This window comes from Gallinula chloropus (assembly GCF_964237585.1).
Source record: "Gallinula chloropus genome assembly, chromosome: 1".
Taxonomy (NCBI): domain Eukaryota; kingdom Metazoa; phylum Chordata; class Aves; order Gruiformes; family Rallidae; genus Gallinula; species Gallinula chloropus.
The window spans coordinates 150872334-150894888 of record NC_140085.1 but is presented as its reverse complement, the minus strand read 5'-3'; the positions used below and the strand labels follow the sequence as shown (position 1 = coordinate 150894888).

At 41.4% G+C, this 22555-nt stretch overlaps 1 protein-coding gene across 1 annotated transcript in view; it reads right to left on the bottom strand.

Annotated features, from left to right (window-relative positions):
* Positions 1–6604: 6604 nt before the first annotated feature.
* The window catches only part of COL4A1 (collagen type IV alpha 1 chain), a 127302-nt gene continuing 111351 nt past the window's right edge, over positions 6605–22555 (bottom strand). The window contains exons 43-52 of the mRNA XM_084272626.1: positions 22222–22355; positions 19078–19150; positions 18639–18710; positions 17041–17169; positions 15505–15603; positions 15139–15351; positions 14049–14226; positions 11123–11237; positions 9920–10092; positions 6605–8220 (exon numbers count right to left, since the gene is read on the bottom strand). Of these exons, the coding sequence (XP_084128752.1) occupies positions 8139–8220; positions 9920–10092; positions 11123–11237; positions 14049–14226; positions 15139–15351; positions 15505–15603; positions 17041–17169; positions 18639–18710; positions 19078–19150; positions 22222–22355 (1268 nt within the window). The 3' untranslated portion in view covers positions 6605–8138. The remainder of the gene's footprint in view (positions 8221–9919; positions 10093–11122; positions 11238–14048; positions 14227–15138; positions 15352–15504; positions 15604–17040; positions 17170–18638; positions 18711–19077; positions 19151–22221; positions 22356–22555) is intronic.

Below are 22555 nucleotides of genomic sequence, written 5' to 3'. Positions count from 1 at the left end.
TCACAAATGTCCTCTGAGACAACCTCAGGCCTCGACTAGTAGGACCTGCTCAAATTTTTTAGGTCAGTTGTCTGAGCAGCTGTGAGTGAAACTGTGCAGGGGCTCCAAAGCACCTCATCAGAGCAGAATTTCAATTATTCTCCTGTGCTCCCCAGGTCACAGTGCCTTCCCCTAGGAAATGCCATGCTTCTGGTTTGCACCACTAGCAACTGCAGTGATCTCTGGAATCTGAATGTAATTTTTATTTTAAAAGGATCTGGTTGTGTTTAGGTGAGCCTGCTCAACAGTGCCATTTCTGTATTTCTTTCCATTTGGCCTTTGTAACTTCCATACCTTTCCTGTTAAGAAATCCCCTTCTTTATGGGGAATCCCTCAATTTCCCTCATAACTGTAGGTGTTTCTGGCATTTTAGATACTGTCTTTCTTACTCTGAGCAACAGTTATGGTGGTATAACATAAATATATTTTCTCAAATTTCCCTTTCATATTTTTCTTTCCTGGTTTATAGAGTTCACCATCTTTCCTTGAAGTTAAGATTTGCCTTTGGACAGAAGAGGAGGAGAGCCACAGTGCATTTTTGTTGGTGTAATGACACTTCTCTGTGTTTTTTGTTGGCAGAGGGAGGGCTGAGGATGTGGCAGGGTGCATCTTCCACTGCCCTGGGCTGCATCCTTTCCTTAGTTCAATGGACAATGCTAAAAAGCTCGGACAGGATTAGCTTTAAACAGAGGCAGTTGACAGTTCCCAATTGCTGATCAAAAGATCTGTGGCCAAAAAAATCTGTGAAAAATCTGTAATCAGTCTATGTGGAAATGGGAGCAAATGGTCCCAATTTGTTTGTAGATGCACCTGCTGAGCTACCAGGACTCCTCATTCGCTTCTGTCTGGTACTCACCTTCTTACCTGTCTGAGTTCCCGCAGACACTGCAGCACATCTTCCATGCTATGCTAACTGGAGGAAGATCTCAATACAGCTATAAAACAACTTACTGAGATGCCCCTGGCAGTCAGTGTCCGAGCATCACAGCTAGCGTGGGGATTCCCAGATGCGTGTTGGAAAGTGGCACACAGAAACAATTCTTGACATGTGATTCATGTGATTGCATTTCAGGTCCCTACTATTTGGTTCCCACTTTGATCACATCTCACAAACAGGTTCATCTCCAAAATTAGGCTGGAAAAAATGCTGCTGTAATTATTTAGAGGAAATAGGAAGAGGAGAACATCTTCCACTGCCAGCTACTATGCCCACCAAGATAACAAAAGCTTTGGCAGGAGATATGGCATGTGCTAGCACTCTCCACTTTGAACCTCTTCCAGGAATCGATGGTGAGAAATAACTGCTCCGGCGTGAGCCCTAGAGGAACCTTCTAGAGAAAGCATACAGTGAGTTACACCAGCCTAAAAGCTGTGCGTTAAGAAGAATAATAAAAAGGTTTGATCAATGCTCTTTAAACTGTTCTGCAAAGACTTTCTCCCCTGCCCAGGCCGTTTTACGTGCTTATTTACTACAGTGTAAATCATACTTCATGGAGCTGAGATGACAAATGAAGCCTGCCACAATTCTGCATAAAATGTAGCATGTTTTCTTAGACGAGACAGGAGTTGACAGACCATCAAATGATCATGTTCCATCTATAACTTTCACTCTGTCAAGTCTTCTGTCCTCTGCACACCAATTATAATAAATAAGGCTGACTGCATATAGCCAGAGGAAAATGAAGGCAGCTCTCAAACATATGTAAAACTAAAAGATTCAGACATTTGTAAATCTTCTCATCGTTTACCTAAAAGCAGCACTCTGTTCTCTCTGGTTTGAGGACAGTAAGAAGCTCTAAAGGCAAATCTCTTTAGAAATCAACATTGAAAAATAAGTAAGAATATTCATCAGAGAGTAACATCCACTTCCAGTGGGAGCTGAAGGCAGAAGGGGGTGTCAGTAAACCTGGCTGGGTGAAACACATTTACCATAGGAAGCATTTCTGTGACCATGAGAAGGAGTAGTGATTTGTCCTTACGCAGGTACTAACACCTCAGGTGACACCACAAGCATATTTTTGGCTAGAGAGCAGTAACTTAAACCTCATTGCCCTTCCTTGCATTTTTCAGAATCAGAGAATCACAGAATCACTAGGATGGAAAAGACCTTTCAGATCACTCAGTCCAATCATACCTGTTGTCTAATAAACCATACCCCTGAGCACCTCATCTACCCTTCTTTTAAATCCATCCATGGTCAATGATTGAACTGCCTCCCTGGGCAGCCTGTTCCAATAGCCGACAACCCTTTTGGTAAAGAATTTTTTCCTAACATCTAATCTGAACCTGCCCTGGCACAGCTTGAGTTCATTGCCCCTTGTCCTATCACCTGTCTCTTGGGTGAAGAGACCAACACCCACCTCTCTACAACCTTCTTTCAGGTAACTGTAGGCAGTGATAAGGTCTCCCCTCAGCTTCCTCTTCTCCAGGCTAAACAACCCCAGTTCCCTCAGCTGCTCCTTGTAAGTTTTGCCCTCCAGCCCCTTCACCAGCCTGGTTGCCCTTCTCTGGACACACTCTAGCACCTCAATGTCCTTCTTGTAGTGAGTGGCCCAGAACTGGACACAGCACTCGAGGTGCGATCTCACCAATGCTGAGTACAGGGGCACAATCACTTCCCGGGGCCTGCTGGCCACACTATTTCAGATACAAGCCAGGATGCATTTGGCCTTCCTGGCCACCTGGGCACACATTCAGTTGTCAGTCAACCAACGCCCTCAGGTCCTTCTCTGGCAGGCAGCTTTTTAGCCAGTCTCCTGCAAGCCTGTTGTGCTGCATGGGGTTGTTATGTCCCAGGTGCAGGACCCTACGCTTGACCTTGTTGAACCTCATCCCATTGGTCTCAGCCCATAGATCCAGCCTGTCCAGATCCCCCTGAAGAGACTCCCTACCCACAGGCAGATCATCACTTCCTTCCAGCTTAGTGTCATCTGCAAACTTACTGAGGGAACATTCAATCCCTTCACCCAAGTCACTGATAAAAATGTTGAACAGAACTGGACCCAGGACTGAGCCCTGGGGGACGCCACTCGTGACCGGCCTCCAGCTGGATTTGTCTCCATTTACCACCACCCCCTGGGCCCAATAATCCAGCCAGTTTTTAACCCAGCAGGGGCTGTGCCTGTCCAGGCCAGTGGCAGTCAGTTCCTCAAGCAGAATGCTGTGAGAAAGTGTCTAAGGCTTTACTGAAGTCCAAAGAGACCACATCCACAGTCTTTTCCGTCACCCACTAAGCAGGTCACCTTGTCATAGAAGGAGATCAGGTTAGTTTGGTAGGAACTGCCTTTCATAAACCCATGTTGACTGGGCCTGATCACTCAGTTGTCTTGCGTGTGCTGCATGATAGCACCCAAGATGACCCTCTCCATGATCTCCCCCAGCACTGAGGTCAGATTGACAGGTCCGTAGTTTCCTGGATCCTTCTCCCTCTGACCCTTCTTGCAAATGGGTACAACATCTGCGAGCCTCCAGTTGAATGGAACTTCCCCAGTCTGCCTGGACTATTGGTAGATGATAGAAAGGGGGTTGGCATGCATGTCTGCCAGCTCCTCAGTACCCAGCTTCCTCAGGTGGAACCTGTCCGACACCATAGATTTATGAATGTCTAATTGGCCCAGCAGGTCTCTAACCATTTCCTTACGGATCATGGGAATTTTGTTCTGTTCTCCCTCCCTGCCTTCCAGCTCATGAGGCTGAATATCCAGGGAACATCTCACCTTACCATGAAAGACTGAGGCAAAGAAGGAATTAAGTACCTCAGCCTTGTCCTCATCCTGTCACTAATGTTCCTCCAGCATCCAATAAGGGCTCGAGATTGTCCTTGGCCCTCAAAGGACTTTCTTCTCACAGCCTGAAGGAAACTTATTCTTCCAGGAAATTATCTTTTGAGGTTGTTCTGACTGTGAATGTGACTTTCAGAAGTGGCACTTCTTGCTCAGCTGTTAGCGATAGGTGGAAGTTTGCGTGTGTTTATTTATAATGATGCCACAGAGATCCCTGTCCGTCCCGCCCCCTCCCCCCCCCCAAATATCGCAAACTCACAATTACATCATACTAACCAATCCATAGCTAGTGCATGGGTGGAATGATTTCCTTCCCTCTACACTCTGACCTGGGTCTGAAAATAGAGGCTGAATGTTTTTATGTGGCCACCAGATAATTCTTCTCCTACTGGTCTCAGCACCAACCCGAGCCTGACACATACATTTAAGGCTCCATGCTGGTCTCTTGTGTTCTCAAATGGGTGATCTAATTCAGAATGTAAAGACTGTTTCTGTATGAAGAAGTAGAAGTGCAATGGGCAGCACATGGCTGCTGTGATGTGAAGAGCAGAGAGGAAGCTCTGTCCCAGCCCCAGGAAAAACGTGGCTGAACTCCTCCAGAGTGCAGGCATTGCCAGCCAGAGCCATTACAGCACGGGATGGAGATGCAGCAGACACTGAGACACTTGCTATTTCCCATTGGGGGGGGGACTGTGTCTGTGCCAGGTGCCCAATTTTTGGATTACTGGGTTGACCAGGTGCTCTGGGGTCCATATGCGTGGCCTTGTGTCTGTGTTCTGCCTGGTGTAGGTGGCACGGGTTACACAGGATGTGTGAAACGTCGAGAGGTAGGAAAGGAATTCTCAGAGTAACGCAGCTTTAGGATTTTGGCCATAAAAAGGGACTGCTTTAATACTATGGCTTCTCAGGGACCCTAGTACGGAGTTATTGCTCACACGAGTCCCGTTTCATAGCAGGAAGCATGTTTCATCAAGGAAGTCAGCACAACGAGAAAGATAACAGATGTAACTATGAATTGAAGGTACACCTATCAGGAAAGGCGCAAAGCCTGAGAGATCCCTTGTTTCAAAAGACACCCTGGGTTATTCAATTATATCCTGGTTTTATCTTGTCTCTGCACAGAATTCTGTCTTTTTTTTTTAATTCTTACTGAAGACTGCTCCACTCACCTTTCAGAAGGAGAAGGGCCGGTGACTACCACGCATCAGAATGGAGAGGTGGGGAAAGAGAGCGCCGTGAGGCTGCTGTAGGCTTTAGTTAGGTTAGACAGAAAGGCTACTCGTTTTTGTGACGTTAGTACCGATCTCACCATAAAGAGAGCGAGGGCACCACCTGCTGTTTTTGAAATGTATTTATTTGGGTCACGAAAAGTTACTCTTCAAGTACTGCATTCAAGAACAGGCCTAACGAAACAAGCCGTACTTCTTTGGGAAAGCTTTCTCTTGGCATTTAAGCTTAGGCAAGACAATTTTAACAAACCATGTTTGCAGTTCCCGTGATGGGCTGTACTGACTGAATGTAGGGTACTTAGAGATTTTTGAAAGCAAGAAAGTGTTTCACACTTCTTTTCTGCTTTAGTACACGGGCTCTTCTTCACCCAGGGCATCAAAATCTAGTGTTCCCAACATTTTCAGCAGAGCTGATTGGCATTCAACAACCACCAAAAAGTTTACTCACTGCCTGAAGCAGAAATGACATCTTTAGAATGATGATAGCTTAGGTCATTTTTTGAGTTGGAGAGGTTATGGACTAAATAATTGCTTCTAGCTGAGCAAGACACCAAACTACAATTTTTAAACAGCTTTTGAAAGTTTTCAAAGAATCTTGTTTCCAAAATGCTCCCAGTTGAGAAAACTCATGTCCCTACACACCCAGCTGCAGTGAGTGGTCCCTTCACTAGCAAACCAAACTGTTTTCTACACACAGATTTGATTTCAACATGCACACAGGCTTTGTTATAAATTGCCTGGCAGTTCTGAGACAATTGGGACCAAGCAAATCAAGGCCCTAGCCAACCAGGAGATAAGCTCCAGAGAGCAATTTAAAAGCAGCTTGGATCTTCTCAAGTTAGAGGTGGCTGAATGTTGGCTTAATTCTTCCTAGATGCCACAAGGAATCAGCCTATAGTCTTGTCTTCTCCTGAGTAATAAGGGGCACTTTGGAAAACCCTGCATCAGGTTGATCAGGCATAACAAGGCTCTTTGTATTTTATGGGATGGTGAGGGACTTTTGTGAGGACTGGTCATTTATATATAGAATCACAGAATATCCTGAGTTGGCAGAGACCCATAAGGATCATTCAGTCCAATTCCAAATGAATGCTTGTCAAATCTGCCACCAGAGTTAAGAATCAGCCCTAAAAGCAACCGCCAATTCCTGTGCAGGCACCTGCAGTCACTTGACCAGCTCATGTCCTGAAGGCTTCTAAGTGAAACTGAGTTCAGAGCAGCAGCAGCCTCCTCACAAATTTGGAAAAGCACCTCAAAGCATTAACAAATGACATGCTTTTGACAAGGAAAAAGATATCACAGCCCATTTCCTCTTCAGACAACAGAGCCAAGATTTGCCTTGCCCAGTTACAAGTAAAACTATATGAGACACTTTAATTTTTGTCCTGTGCAATTCAGTTCTGGTTTGGGCATGAAAAAATTCAAGGGAAGAGTGAAAAAATTCTGATAACCTTATTGCTTCCCATGAGCTCAGAAGAAGTTAGCAGAGTTGTGTTCACATGAAACACATTTCAGCAATAGATGAATAACCCACATTTTTGTCTATCAGTACCAGCTCTTACAAGGTAAGAACAGAGGTGTCGATGCAGTCTCTTGTTTTCCCCTTCTGAAGATGCTTTGTACATCTGAAAGATGTGCAAAACAAAAATCATCTAGGATTGCATCAAGCTTGTGCATTTATTGGTGGCTTATTAAAAATTAATTCACTGCTGCAAATGAATGCTAATAACAAATTATTAAAGACGTCTTCTTTTCTTCTGGTTTTTTTTTTTTTTTACACAAATAGTTTTATTACAAACTTGAATTCTTAAGAAATACACATGTAAGAAATTACACAAAGGCCTTGGCATTTGCAAAGATCTTTTGGTATTTGCATGGTAATAGTCTATAAAACACTTTCGGACATGGATGTGCTCAAACAATGGCATCATTGCATAGAAATTCTTAAGAAATATTTCTGAGGCCCCTTTGAAGATATTTTCTTTGGCACAACGTTACCCAAATTAAGGCCTTATACTTTTCAAAATCAAGTCATTCAGTGTGTGAGTAGTGTTTAAAACCCTGAAAAATATTAAATACAGAATAAAGACTATAAGCTCAAAGCAGGATTTACTATCATAAACACATATAGCTATTATCCTGGGTTCAGTCTCTGCAACTTCAGCATTGAAATGAGCTATGTAAAATGAACATTTCACATCATACTTTGGCATTTAACACCTAATTCATGACACTGAAAAGAAGAAAACTTTTGTAAGCTTCTTTTTGAAATTATAAACTCAGAGCTTGATTTGCCTAATTTGAAATCTATATAAATTACTAAAATATTTATATATATATTTTTTCTTGACCATTGCTGCATCATTCTTTATTCCACAGGAAAGTTTGTTCTACTGCATAAAGAAGCTGCATAGTACCAACATAGCAGAAACACTTACTTGCCTATTTGGGAAAACCAGTTTGGCAATCTCTTCCAGATGTAGTCGCATTAAAACCAATAGCACTAAAGACTACAAACAGAAGCAAAGGTTTGCAGGATGGCACTCTATGTTGTGAAAAGATGGTTACATGTTGCTAAACCATAGTCTGTAACCCCAAACCTCTTTACATTAGTGTTGCTTTGTACAGGAAGAATAAGTACATACCCAGTCTGGGATTTTTGAGACACTGTTATAACAAACTTATCTGGGGAAGAAAAATGAATCTAAATATATAATACAAGACTGAGAAAGGGGGGTCAAACAGTATAAGGCAGAACTGCATACCTCCTAGCACCTTTGCATTTTTTCTGGATAAATGCTGACTTTTTATTCTATCAGTGCATTGCATTTATATAAAAAATACATGTATTTTGATCAAAAGTGCCATTTGGCATGTCAACATTTGAAGCTTATCTTTGTTGTCTCTTTTCTTCTTCAGCAAGGACAGGGCCAGTAAAGCAGTGTGTGTTAGTTATGCAAGTTCCTAAAAGGCACTTTACTGTTTTCATATTGGACAACAATGAGGTACATATGATATATGTCTAGGCTTCATTGCTGTTAAACAAATAGCACCATATTGTGTGAAATTAGTTGAAATTCAAAAGTCATTATGTTTTTCTCATACAGACTTGACAACGGCTAACATTTGAGCGCAGATCCCCTGCTTTCAGAGTTGAGGGAGTCGGTTTCCTGTCAAACATAAATAAAAGACCCATTAGCAACTGTTGTTACAAACAGTTTCCAGGTTTATAATTGACAACTCAAACTCTACAGGCATCCAAGTGCGCCCCTAAATTCTCCCAATGCATGGTCACTGTCAAGCGTGGTCACAGTCTGTCACTGTGGGGTTAGTTTTAAACATCTGGTTACTTCAGAATTCAGTTCTGTCATGAGGCTGAACATTTTCTTAACTAGAAGACACTACCTGTTTAACTGGCAGTTTGAAAGCACGCTGCGATTTGGGCAGTAACAAAAGTTTCAAAGGACACGAGGACATTTGACTGGGCAGGAGTTTCTGCTAACTCTTGGGACTTTGCAGAAAAATAGAAGGCCAGCAAAAGAGACTCTGTGATATCGTATAGCAAGACAACCCAAAATGTCTAGTCTCTAACCTATCGTAAGGAGTTCCTCCTTATAAGGCATTTTCAGAGAAAGCTGTGCTTGCATTCCATGCTATTCTTTAGGAAGGATTACGAGTTTTCAGGAAAATGAGGAGTATTTGTGAATTATGATAGTAGGACAGGTGCCCTGATCTCTGATTATCTTACAAATTTGAGTTACAGTTTGTAGCCAGAAAAGGGGGATGAAGTTGACAGGTCTCTGGGTAGGACTCAACGAATACAAACAACTGCAGTGCTGACTCCTCTGAACGTTCCTCTGACCTGCCTTCCTCTTTCCTAGGGAGCCAGAGCTTACCCCGGTGTTGGCAAATGGGCTCTTTCAGTAGTCACTTTTTTGGCTGATGTGATTACCACAGCCCCAGTTATAATCAGTCTCAGTGCTCAAATCTTCTACCTATTCAGCTGACGACTGTCTTACAGACAAACAGGCAAAACTGGCTAACCAACCTGCTTCGTTTTGACCGAGACAGGCTAAGGAGAATTCATAGATCTAGAAGACATTGAGAGATGAAAAGTGCCCCATGAAGGGTATCAGGTGACGGGTACCAAGAGAACCCTGCAGTGGAAGAGGATGCTTGCCTCCACTCCAAAGGAACACCTGTTAATCAGGCAAGCTACGCAGACCTCAGAACCAGTCTATATGTTAACATATTAATAAAATTCATATGGAACAAATTAGGTTGTGCTGAAAAATACTTATGTGCAGGAGACCAGAACTAAGCCTACTACCACTTAATTCCTGAAATGAGAACCTCAGCAGAACTGAAGAAATGCCTAAGGCCTCTGCCTTCAGATGCATTTTTTTCAGACATACTCCCTCCCAACATTAGGGAGAGGTAAATAATTGCTCAGCTCACTTAGTTCAAACACCTGCACTAATTTCAAGTGGTTTCTGGTTAGGTGTTGACATCCACTAGGAAGAATGTTACATTGCAACCTCGTTTCAATCAGTACATCAGCCTATCCCAGTTACGATTCAGTGAATACAATCACATAGTGGAAATGTAACCATTGTTAGATTATTCTGAAAAGCTAAATACCAGGTTCAAATGACACACTGTAAACACTAAGAGAAGATACATTCCTTAATCCCCCCAAAAGCTATTATAATTTTTCTCTTTTTGCTAAGCAAATCATTAACTGTGCACACTAACCAGGCTGGGGAGCAGCCAATATTCAACCATGTATTATATTCAAACAATACTTTTCCCAGTCAGCGACAAGCCTTGACCAAGTCTCACATACCAATAAATAAATCACAAACTTACTTGAACATCTCATTATTCTCTATAGTGGCAAGCCAGAAGCTGTAAGCATTTGCATAATAATTGCAGGTGCCCCGGCCATGGCATTCAATGAAGGGAGCGCTGCGAAACTCTTCTAGGCAGGAACCAGGAGACGCCAGGGCCTGGCCAGAGCCCTCTGCACCAGCGCTGGTGTGCTAGAAAAATGCAAATGCATCTGTCAGACAGGGAATCTTTACTTCTGCTGCAGCACCTACTGACTCTCTTGCAGAAGGATTTCTTCACGTCCCTCTCCTTCTCCTCTGTTGTGTCCATCTGCTGTTTTGTCCCTCAGTTCCAGAAGGTGCAAGTAGGTGAAGCTGAAGGCCTCCAGAGGTGGCACTGGGATGTCCCACTTAATGGCTAATAGTGGCACAACACACGAGTAACACCAACTTTTGGGCAGCTGTATGCACAGAAATCCTTCAGGTCTGACAGCAGGACCCAAACTATCTTGATGGGTCAGCTCTCCGGCCCAGATGTGATACAAACCAGTATGGTTTGTACCTGAAGAGCTTAACCCAACTCCTGCCCCACATCATGGTGACCTCTCTCCCACTGCAGAGGGGTAACAGCTCTGGGTCCATGCTGTTTCCCAGACCATGCCCAGGCCTTGCCTGAGAGAGTGGCTGTCGATAACAGCTCTGAGCACGACAGGAAGCAAGCATGCTGACAGCTAACCACTATGGAGGAATAGAGTGGCTCCTCAAGGCCACTCCTTGGCCCCATTTATTTTACTAGTATAGATATAGCTGAAGAAACTGCATACAAGGTCAAAAATGCCATTTGAAAACTGAAGGCTTATTTGTCAGAAAATGGGAAGAGGACAGGCACTGGTGTGCTACCACTCTAGGAAGCTACTGCAGTATCGATGTAGAAGCACAATGGAAAATGTGTTACTTATATCATCATTTATTCAGGACTCAGATCCTGTGCTGGAGCTGCAAACGAGAGAGCAAGCTGTGTGCGTTTCCTCAAAAGTTAACAACTAATTGCTACTGCACTATTCTCGTTTAGTAATTATCCAGAATCTTTTTAAAGTCACCAGAAAGGGTAGAGGTCAATTTCACCCTCCTAAGACCTGAAGTGACATAGCCAGTAAATAACTTTCCCAGCAGGAGTGTAGATCAGAGCCTGAAACAAAGGTTTTCCTCACCTCAGTGTATGCCTCAAGCGTATGTCACTTACCATGACAAAGGAGTAACCAATCCAAAGTGAACTCCAGCCTTCAGGACACGATGGTATTTGAATTGTTTGACTGTGAACCGCTATTACCATAGCAGGAGCTTCACACACAGAGCATCTAGAAAGACCAAGATATGAATGAGCTACGAGGATGAATACTACTTTTTTTTTTTTTACACAGAATTTACTTTCTTTAAGGAATGAAAATTAGAAAAATGTTGTCACCTTCAAAAACAACGGAAAATCAAAATGTTTCATTTTGAAAAAATGTCAAATGGTCCTTTCCTCGTTTTCTCTCCTTTCCTCTCCTTTTTCCTTGCCTTTCAATTTACTTAGGAACTGCTTAACTACTGAAGTCTTCTTCCTATTAGCTTCTCTAAGAGCAAAAAGCAAGATATCTCTTATCTGAATATTTAAATATATTTGTCTTTTTCTCGTCCCATGTGTACTGTAGTTTCTTTAAGTGTTCAACCTCACGAACGTGAGAGGCAAACAGCCAAGCACTGTGACTCAGCAAGGATCACTCAGAAGTGATCCACTGTGATCAGAGACAAGTAACAGCAATCCATCATCCTGAGCACAGTCCTGAGCAACTTCCAGAGAAAAAGCCATCTCTTCTGGAAAACATCTTACAAAGGCAATCACTGCAAATCTAATCTAATGCAGACTCTTCCCCATGCATTTTCCTTGAACGTGGCTTTTATTTACATTTGTGGCCTTTATCAACAGCAAGAGATTTCTAGCAAAGCACTTTGAACAACGAACTTGAAAGCAACTCTGCAGAAAGCTTGTGCAGCACCAGTTCTTTCACTTCAGATAAATTCCTTGTGTCTCAGAACTGATCGATCCCGCCTTTCCCAGAGAGTCATAAAAAAATGTGAGTTGGGCTGGAAGTTTTAATATGGGAGCCTGTAATAAGGAATTTGGTAGATATAATCCATTTTTTCCTTGTACAACTCCAAAACTGACTACTGCGTCTGGCAGTGATGAAAATGATTCAAACCAGATCCTTGGAACTAGACGGTCTGATTCCTATTATCAGAGCGGTGAAAAGAATCAAGTGCAAAACGGATTAAGTTGGACTCTGGAAAATGCTCAGAAGGAAAGGAATTCAGAATGAAAGCCTTCTATTTCTGACTTGTGAAGTCTGCTTTCATACCTACTGCCTTCATCTTTAGTGCAGAAGCAAGACAGTTATTTTAAGAAACACATCAATGAAAGGGTAAGTTAAAAGAAGAATGTAAAGCTGCCTCTATTCTTGGAGCTCTGCTTTGCTTCAGGAGATTCCTGGTATTTCAGTGGAAGGCTGTACATGAAAAGAAGTCCCCTGACCCAAGGCAGCAAGTGACACTTTTACACCTTTTCAACTTTTGGACAGGGAAAACTGTTGATTTAAAAGCTTCAACTAATAAAATAAATTGAAAGAACAGTCTTCTCAGATTCCTCGCTGGGTAAAAAAATGTGTATTGCCATTACCTCACTCTCTGCTATGGCTAAAAGGAGAACAAAGCACCATACACACGCACCCATATACATATACATATATATATATATACACATCTTTATGGTGCTAAAGCTACTTTAGATGCATAAGATCAGGCAAAGTGTCAGTGGGTACCTCCTTGAGCGAGGGTTTAAAAATTGATTGTTGATGGTTATTTTGGGTGCTTGATCAGGCATGGCATAAAGGGAACATGAATTGCAGAGGTCAGTCATTTGAATTCTTCTGAAAGCCCCTTCTCCTCACACCCAAAGAACAACCAAAGAGGTAAGACCAACGAAACCTATAGTCTCTCCTGAGAGCCTTGCCCTCAATCTGCCCACTGATTTTCAAGGCATACCAATTTCTATTGGTATACTCTACCAAAAGTAGAATACAGAGTACATCTGCAGACACAAGATGGATTCTATTATGTAAAATACATGTCAGTTGTTTTGCAGCAGAGCCAAACACTTTTTCTGAACATACCAAGATATTATCAAGCTCTTTGGTGATTTGAACCGTCCTTTCTCTTGAACAGCATATACAGAAAAACCCAACAATGGCAATCTCCACTCCCATTCACTTCACATGCCAGGAAGAGGGATCAGCAAGTGCTGATACAGATTAGAAGCAATGATAGTTATCACAGCAATGGCTATATCTAATGATTGTCATTTACACTGTAAGTTGGGAATTCTCTTGTCAAATTCATATCCAATGACAACAGTGCAGCTCACCACACTCTTGCTCACACCTCTGTCTTCAGCACTGGGCATATTATGACAAGATAGTTTTTCCTAGTGGCATAAACATTTTAAATGGACCAAGAGTTCAACGTTGGATTGATCCACAATAGTTATGCCTGATACAAGTGCTATGTTTTATGCTAGCTGAGAATCTGGAATTAAAAAGCAGATGATTGATTTCACAACTGTTTCCTTTAATTCAGGCAATAATGGCTGTATTCAGGCAGTATGTCCAAAACAATGGAAGAAACCTGGCACTCTACTGTACAATAAATAACATTACCAATTTCCAACAAAAGAAAACTGAGCCCTAAACCGCCTCTAGCTATGGCTAGTCAAAAAAAAGAGAATTGTTTTGGACAAGAATTGTGAACAAATTAAAACCTTTTTCCCCTTCAAAGTACATCACAGTTTTTGCAAAACATCTTTTCAAAGTAAATCTTTTCATTTCAATTACACTCAAAATAGACTGATCTATTTGTTTGGGTTTCCCCAAAAATGGATTTCTTTTTGATCAAAGTCTAAACTGAAAGCACGCACACTTTGAAACATTTCATCAAAGGAACTCAAAACTTTAAATTTAAAGGCAGGAAATAAAAACATCCAGATTAAAAGCCCTTCCCCCCAGAAAAATCAAGCACCGTACACACTTTTCACAGGCTTCTTCATTTTACAAGCATAGCAGAACTGAAACCATTACCTGCTGATGAATGGTCTGATATTATCACCAGTGATAGGAGCCATACTCATTGGCATAGGTTCAGGAGTGGACAGCCAGTAGGAATAGTCATTCCTTGATGCAAAGTTACATACGTTGTTGATATTGCAGAATAAGAAAGGCATGGTACTAAATTTACGAAGACAGCTTCCTGCCGTGCCTGAAATGTTAAGTGAAAATTACTTGTTAACCCATTTTTACTGAATTATTGCAAATTGCCAAAGATATATTTCCTGGAGCAGCTAAAGAGCAGACGACTCTGGAGGGCAGAGTTCTCTCAGAAGAAGTGACTTCTCTTAGGTACATAAGGAACAGGACAAGGCAAGGAGTAGCTCAGTCTTGCCTGTAGAATGATGCAATAATTTAGGTTGGAGTAGACCTCTATAGGTCATTCATCCTAACCCCCTGCCAGTTACATCAGGTTGCTTGGGTCCATGGCCAGTTGAGTTTTTACTATCTCCAAAGACAGAGATTCAACATCCCTCCAGGGTTCCATTTCAGTGTTTGAGCATCAGCACAGTAAAGTTTTTCTTTATGTGTCACTGGAATATCTCTCATACTTGTGTCCATTGCGTCTTTGTCACTGAGCCTCTCTGAGAAGAGTTTAGCTCCAGCTTCTCTACCCTCTCTCTAGACAGCAATAGAAGTGTCCCCTTAAATTTCTGTTATGGCTGAGCTGTTATGACCTAGTTCCACCAGACTGTCCAGACCCCACTATCCATCTCAGTAGCTAGCTGTTGTATTTGCTGTGATATATCAACAATATTGGCCCAGTATTAATTCCTGAGGGACATCCCTAATGAAGGTCTGCCACTCAGACTTTGTACATACAAACACATCCCTCTGTGAAAAATGGACCCACCATTTTTCCACTCACCTTATCATTTACTTAGCTTCTTAAACTAACACTGTTTCCACTATACACCAAACCATTATTTGTACCACCCTAGAAGGCTTAATAATGCACCAGGTAGCTAATAATAATTACACAGGTTTCTTCGATACAGTTCTATAAATGAAAGAAACATTTGGTTTGCAATGAATTCTGAGTTTTCATGTGGTGTCTGCTTACCCAGATCTTGGCCATGTGCTCTTTCATTGCCTTGTACGTAAAGCAAGGAGTAGCCATTGTAAATCAGCCTTGTGCCAAATGGACATATTGGGTCTTCAGTGGTTTGACTGTGTCTGGTAACAAGGAAGCCATGAGCAACAGATGGTGCACCCGGTGGGCCCATAGCCCCAGGCAAACCTTCAGGGCCAGGTGGACCAGGGAATCCTCTGGGCCCTATAATACAGAGAATCTCCTTTTATTTCTACGGACAGTAGTACCCTGCTAGATAATTTAAGAAGTATAAGTAGATACATTCATGCCTAATATCCAACGTTAGTTTTCTAAGAAGGCATAATAGAATTTTATTTGAAGAACTCCTGGGCTTACCTGGGGGACCATAAGGACCAACTTCTCCTTTTTGTCCAGGTTTACCATCAAACCCTGGACTACCAGGTGGTCCAGGCACACCTGAAGGTCCTGTCACCCCTGTTGAAAAACAAGCAATAATTATTACTGGATATTACTTCATGTTAGTTCTGACTTTTTGACTTTTGATACATTCAGGCACAGGCACACCTCTGCATAAACTAACTGCATGCAGATTCAGTGTGTACACTTCAATATCGAGAGCACATATGTGGGTTACTGCAGGTGAAGTGATTACAGAGAAGAACAGAGAAATAAGCAGGGAATGTGCTTCTAAAATAACTAGTATTTGCCTGTAATATGAAAAGGAAGGGCAGTAATCTCTTCCCTCTCTACTTATCATATGACTCAATCGAAAATAAACCATAAAGAGTAGGGTCATGACCACTAGGAAAAGCAGTATTCTCTTAGCTTCTTCCCTAACAGGTTTTCAAAGGTATATTATGTCTTTGTTTTATTGATTTCTAGGTGCTTTGACTCCTACATAAACTCAGCAATGCTGACTTGTGGAAAAAGGTGTTTACACCATCACAGCACCATACCAATATTTCTGTGGCACATCAGAAGCTTGAGATAGCCACAGCTGTCCTGTTCCTGTTCACTCCAAAAGCAATATTGTGTTCATGTATTAAACTGGCTACTGGAGAATTAAACTACTGGAATGACAGATCTCATCCAAGCAAACCTATGCTGTGTTCAGTCACTGAGATTATTACACAGCTATTTTCCTAATGGACAGCAGAGTTGTAACCCCACCTTCAAGAGCACACTTCCATAGCTATTATAGTAAATAGAAAGAAGATATCAATTATATTCCACCATAATTCCCCATTATCTTCTCATAAAACAATCAGGAACAAAGCTTTCCCATAGAACCTTAACAGCTTAGGAACGCCTCTGAGCTCCCACTCTCCAAGCCCTGTCATTCTGAAGGACATGTGTTCTTGTGCCAGCATTTCATTTGTCTTACCCTCTGCTCCACTCTCTTATCCCCTAAGAAGTTTCATTTTTGCAGTTCTCCTTTACTTTATAAAAACTGTCATGTCTGGACTAAGAGGTGAAATCTAGGACTAGGGAGTAAGCTTCCTCAGGAAGCAGTTTCCACTCCAAAGATCAATGTGTTTTTCCTCATGCTTGTCTTCTCCCAGAGACACACAGTAATTAAGTCTGGGTTCAACGTTAAAGACAGAAGACACCCTAATAAACATATCCTGGGCAAACGATGAGCAGGATTTTACAAGTCATTCTGTTTATTGCTGATCTCAGATACTGATGTGATGACTGCAGTGACAGTCTATAAAAAATGACTAGGAATGCATCCATTTCCGGGACTCCTTCAAAAAGCAGGACTTTCTTCCTCATTGCTGACACAATTTAGGTGACTTATAAGAAGCTGGATATTATGGTAAAAAAATCTTACAGTGCCTAGCCTACCATTGGTCTATTTGTACATTACTTAAAATGTATTATTTCTACTGGCAAGTTAGAAACTCTCACCTTGCTGTCCTTTGGGACCTGGAAGTCCTGGGAATCCTTTGAGACCAACTGGACCTACAGGGCCAGGTAATCCAGGATCCCCTTTAACAAGCTGAAAAGCACCTGGTGGGCCTGGTGGACCTTGTAAACCTGCCAAAGTGAACAGAGGAAATCAGCACACTTAGTATTGCACAATTAAAAAGTGAGAAAACAAGGTTGCCTTACACGGACATTTATGTAGTCAGTGAACAGACAGAGCCCATATCTGAAAGGTATCAATGTGCCCAAGAGTTTATATGTGCATTGAGTAGGGTCATACCTGTTAAGATGTCAACCCTGAAGTTAACTGAAGGCAGAAGACAATGGGGGAAACAATGTGGGCCACGGATAACCCCCTGGTAACAACTAAGCAGTTGCACGTCCTGCTGCTGAAAACCACATCGCTACCTCCTATATTCCATATCTCCCACCAGTCAGGGCAGAGCAGGCCCACAGATGTAGCTCTGACCAGAAGCACGGTGACCAGGGTGTGCAAACAGGGAGAACTGATGGGGGTGGTTTGCACAGCAGTTGGCTCAGAAGATCTGCACACTCTGACAGTTACTGGGCTGCTGCCTGCTCTGCTCACCATGCAAGTCTAGGCTGCAGCACTGATGGCCACGCCAACTAACTGATGGCTGTTCAAGCCTACTTAGAGGCTTAAGATCTCATGGGAATTTTAATTAAAAGGATGACATCTTTCAAAAATATTACCATTGTTAAGTAGACTCTCCTTTTCTAAGAACAATAAGGAGACTGTGACCTGATGAAAGAAAATGGTGCAAGGTCCTACACCTGGGTTAGGGCAATCCCCAATATCAGTACAGACTGCATTGAGAGTAGAATTGCAGAGAAGGATTTGGGGATACAGGTATATGAAAAATTGGACATGAGCTTGCAATGTGTGCTCACAGCCCAGAAAGCTGATCATACTCTAGGTTATGTGAAGTGTAGCCACCATGTGGAAGGAGGTGATTCTACCCTTCTGCTCTGATGAGACCCCACCTGGAGTACTGTGTCCAGCTCTGGGATCCCCAGTACAAGGAAGACATGGACTGATTAGTGTGGGGTCAGAGGAGGGCCATGAAAATTAGTAGAGGGCTGAAGAATAAGATTACATACAAGGAAGACAGTTTTTACAGTGAAGGTGGTGAGGGATTGGCACAAATTGCCCAGAGAAGCTGTGGCTGCCCCCTCCCTGGCAGTGCTCAAGGACAGGTTGGATGAGGCTTTGGGGAATCTGGGCTAGTGGAGGGTGTCCCTGCCCATGGCAGGGGGTGTGGAACTAGATGGGCTTTGGGGTCCCTTCCAACCCAAACCAGCCTGTGATTCTATGGTTCTAGGATTCCATTTAAAGATTCTGATAATGACAAAACCTCATTATTGATTTTTCAGAGCAAGAGATAAATACATTCACTCTCTACCAAATATTTGTATCTAATCTGCCCATTCAAATGCTGATACCATGATATCTGTTTTCATGTTCTACCTTTTTAAACTGAAAAAAAGGGGGAGGGAGATATCCATTGATAGTCACAAATAACCATTTTAACCACCGCCTGGGAAAAAAATTATTATACCTTTAGATCCAGGAAGACCTTGGTCACCTCGTTCACCCTTAATGCCTGGGTAGCCAGGAGTTCCTTTGGGACCTGAAGTCAAAGGAAATATTTACATGAAGATTCAGTAACTTCTTGATTTGGAAGGATATGTGCGGAATAATCCCGTATGACCCCATGATCATGTAAGGTCAATGACTTTATATACAAATACTCTTTAACTGCTCGCAAGAGCAAGATACAAACAGCTAAACTGGCCAAGTAATAAAACACACAAAAGGCTAAGAACCTCGAGGAAAAACTCAATGTTCTTGCATGCTTTTTGAGGCAGCTTTCAATGTCCTGTTTCAGTAATTTGTAACAGAGAGGCAACATTCTTTGAGCACCTTTTCTGAGAGAGGACGGATATGAAAGAGACATCTTTGCATACTTTTGATAATATGGTAAATTTTTTTCTCACCTGGGATGCCTGGAACTCCTGGAGGTCCCAGATCACCCTTTTGACCAATATCTCCTGGTAAACCAGGACTACCCTGTATAAAAGAAAATGTGAAATATAGTTATCCTACACTATTGTGATACAACTCTTAAGTAGGCTGTGTATTTTTGGACACCTATGAAAATAAATTAATATGAAAGAAAGGCCATTAAGTTTAAGGCATGAGTATTCTCTACCATGATTAGATGAGAAGTTTCTCTTACAGAAACAAGCATGACACCTTGTTCTTAAATATTTTTTGACTTATGAAGTTGCTAGATCAGAATAAGGTCTCACTAATAGTATAGCTAATAAAAAGATTCTCAACCATAGAACACACTGTTATGAAAAACATCAGTAAGTATAAGTCTCAGCAAATACTAATTTCAGTAAGGCCCAGAAGGTGGTTATTAGTTAGAAAATTAAATAATTAAATAAAAAGGCTAATTCCAGGCCACAGCAGACCTGAAAACGTCTACATTCACATATGGAATGAAATTAAATGTGCTCAACAATTTATAATCCACTGAAGATTTTTACTTTTCAACTGGGCTAAAATACTCGAAGAACTTAAACACTTCAAACACAATGTGAATTCCTTCTTCTGCCTTCATTATTAAAAGATGCTCCCATTAAATTAATGGTAATGAGTTAATTGCAGCCTCTTCAAGGAAAAGCAAGCCCATATTTCAAAAGAGACTGCAAATAGTCATTGAAATCACTGCCAATTTCCTTTTCTTCTTTTGCCATTTGCACATCATCTGCTAAAAGCTTGTAAGTATAGTGTAGAGTTTCTACTTGGCCAAACAATATGGCAGCGACAGTCCCCTATATAATAAAATGTGGAACATAGGTGGAGGAAAGAAACAAAATCCTTTTGCTATGTAACTTACTGACCAGAGGCTGGAAATGTGAATTGAGTACTCAATGAAAAACCATACCAATGGTAGGATTCATCTCATCATACTTGGAAAGAAATAGATGTACAAGGGACTGATTTTTGCATTTATGTAAATTAGATGTTTATATGAGGGTGAGAAGAACGGCTCCCTACAAACATCTAATTCTTTCCACTGACTATAAAGGGAGAAGAGATTATAAGCTCAAAAATGGATGTAAAGAGTGAGACTTGCAAAGTTAAATAAAAGAAATGCTACCTTCAAGGTGATAAGGGGATTATTAATGAAGTAAGATTCTCAAGTTTCCTTCAGTCACATAGTCACAGTATGCAAGATTGTTTAAAGAAATGGCGCTCTCTTTGTGTCATAAGATATAAACTGCCATAGAACCAACCAGGAGGGCTAACATTTATTCAGAAGACAGTCCTGAGTCAGACAAATCCAATTAAAAGAGGAGATTTTTTTATATAACCTTTTTTTAGGTTATAATTATCAAATGAAATTATTTGTAAGAAGAGCTTATTGTAAGTGTATCATCAAAATACTTCTACAACAGTGCAGTTTCTTAAACTTTTTTTTTCCCCATCAGATGTAGCTTGGCAAACAAAATTTTGTTTTGGATCTATTCCAAACAAAACAAATTATTTCAGTTTGTGAAAATTATGAAAATGTTTGTTTTCTCATTTCAATCTTAAAATGCACAGAAAATCCCACAGGATTTGTATTTCACAGTCTCATCTCCACATCCAATATTTTGGGATAGGAATGATTGTCACCCATGTTGTAATAAAAACTCCTTTTTGATATAGGTTACCATGTACCTGGAGATCTGTATGTGCAATAGAGCTGTAATCAGGGCAGGAGCCTGTCACACTATGGAGGATAAAGACATTATCTTTGCACCTATCACCAGAGGAAGTAACTCTCACTGGAGCATTTCACATCGAATTAACAATCCATTCCTGTGTATTGTGGCTCAAGGATAGTAAATTATTTTCTTCCAGTTGAAGAAATAAAAATCCTTTGACATTTTCCATTCTTGATAAACAGTCTTGGACTGGAATACCAACCTGTGAAAAGCTTTAGAATTTCCTGGGGTATAGGAATTCATCCCTTCTACAGAAGTGATGCAAATTCTTAAAATAGGCAAATGGGGATGGTTTATTTTTATATTTACTGCCTTCAAAGCTGGGATGGGATGGGATGGGATGGGATGGGATGGGATGGGATGGGATGGGATGGGATGGGATGGGATGGGATGGTCTCAAAGACAAAAAGGGACAGCCAAGATTTAGCATCAGAACACTGAAGCAAATCCTTAAAGCCTCTGTGAAGTGACTCCTGGATGCAGAAAAGGATGCAGTAGATATCTGCTTTATCATGAATAATGTGGATGTTTTAAGTCCACTATCAGTATAGTGCTTTTCACATCAGGACCTTATTCCCAAATCCTTCTTCCATCTGTCTACTAGGAATTGTTGAGTCATACCTACCTACTTTCTTATCACTTCTTCCATACATTTGATTATTATTTTATTAGAAGGAAAGAGGAAATGGAAGGTTAAACTACAGAGCATGTATGTCAGTATGGAAAGAGGCAGCAGACAGTCCAGGAGAAAAGAGTATAGAAGACCGACTATTCTGGGGAGGCTGTCCTATTCTACTTCATTTTCCCCAATATTTCAAAAAGGGACTGGTTTAGATCAGGGAAAATGAATAATATATGACAACAGTGTATTAATAGCATTGCTTGTTTGTATTTCTAAATCAGCAGCTATATTTCATCACCAACAGTACTGAGAGTGCACTTTATTTGAAAGGTTTTGTAACAAAACCAAACAGTTCAGGTATTTTCAGAAGGCAATTTATCGTGAAATATGCAACCTTTAAAATTAACTACTAATGCGCTTGTAGGATTTATGGATATGCTGCAGCCATCCTGTACTGTTAATATACTGTAAATTATATTCTGGGAGTTGTATGTTACCACTCGCTATCTATAAATTTCTAATAAGTTCATTAGCTCACTGGGGCTTATTGGTAGGCAGCCTGTAAAAGGAGAGAATTGAAATGTTTTCAGACTGACTTTACATCAGCAGCAATGAGTCCAAAGGCACTTTGAGCATAAAGCATCATTACTTTGAACAAGAAACGTCTATGATTAATATATCCATTAATTACAAGAACCAGCTTTCAGCAAATCTGGAGTGTACTGAAAGTAACTTACTGGCTGTCCCTGGTAACCTTGATCACCTTTGACTCCTGGACCTCCAGGAGTGCCAGGCCAGCCACTGCTCCCCTGCTCTCCCTTGTCCCCTTTCAGACCTGGGGGTCCTGGTGGCCCTGTTGGACCTGGTAAACCTAGAAACCAGAAGGAGAGAGTATTTAATAGCAATGTCTGTTCAGAGCAGTACCTCATGGAGGACGAGCTGGCTTAATCTACAGATGGGCAGAACCAGAGTAATTATCATAACATTTCATGCAAACAAGTCAGAGAATCTGTTGCCAGGAGGGCCATCTGATTCCCCATCTGACCAAATATAATTTATCAGTATGTGGCT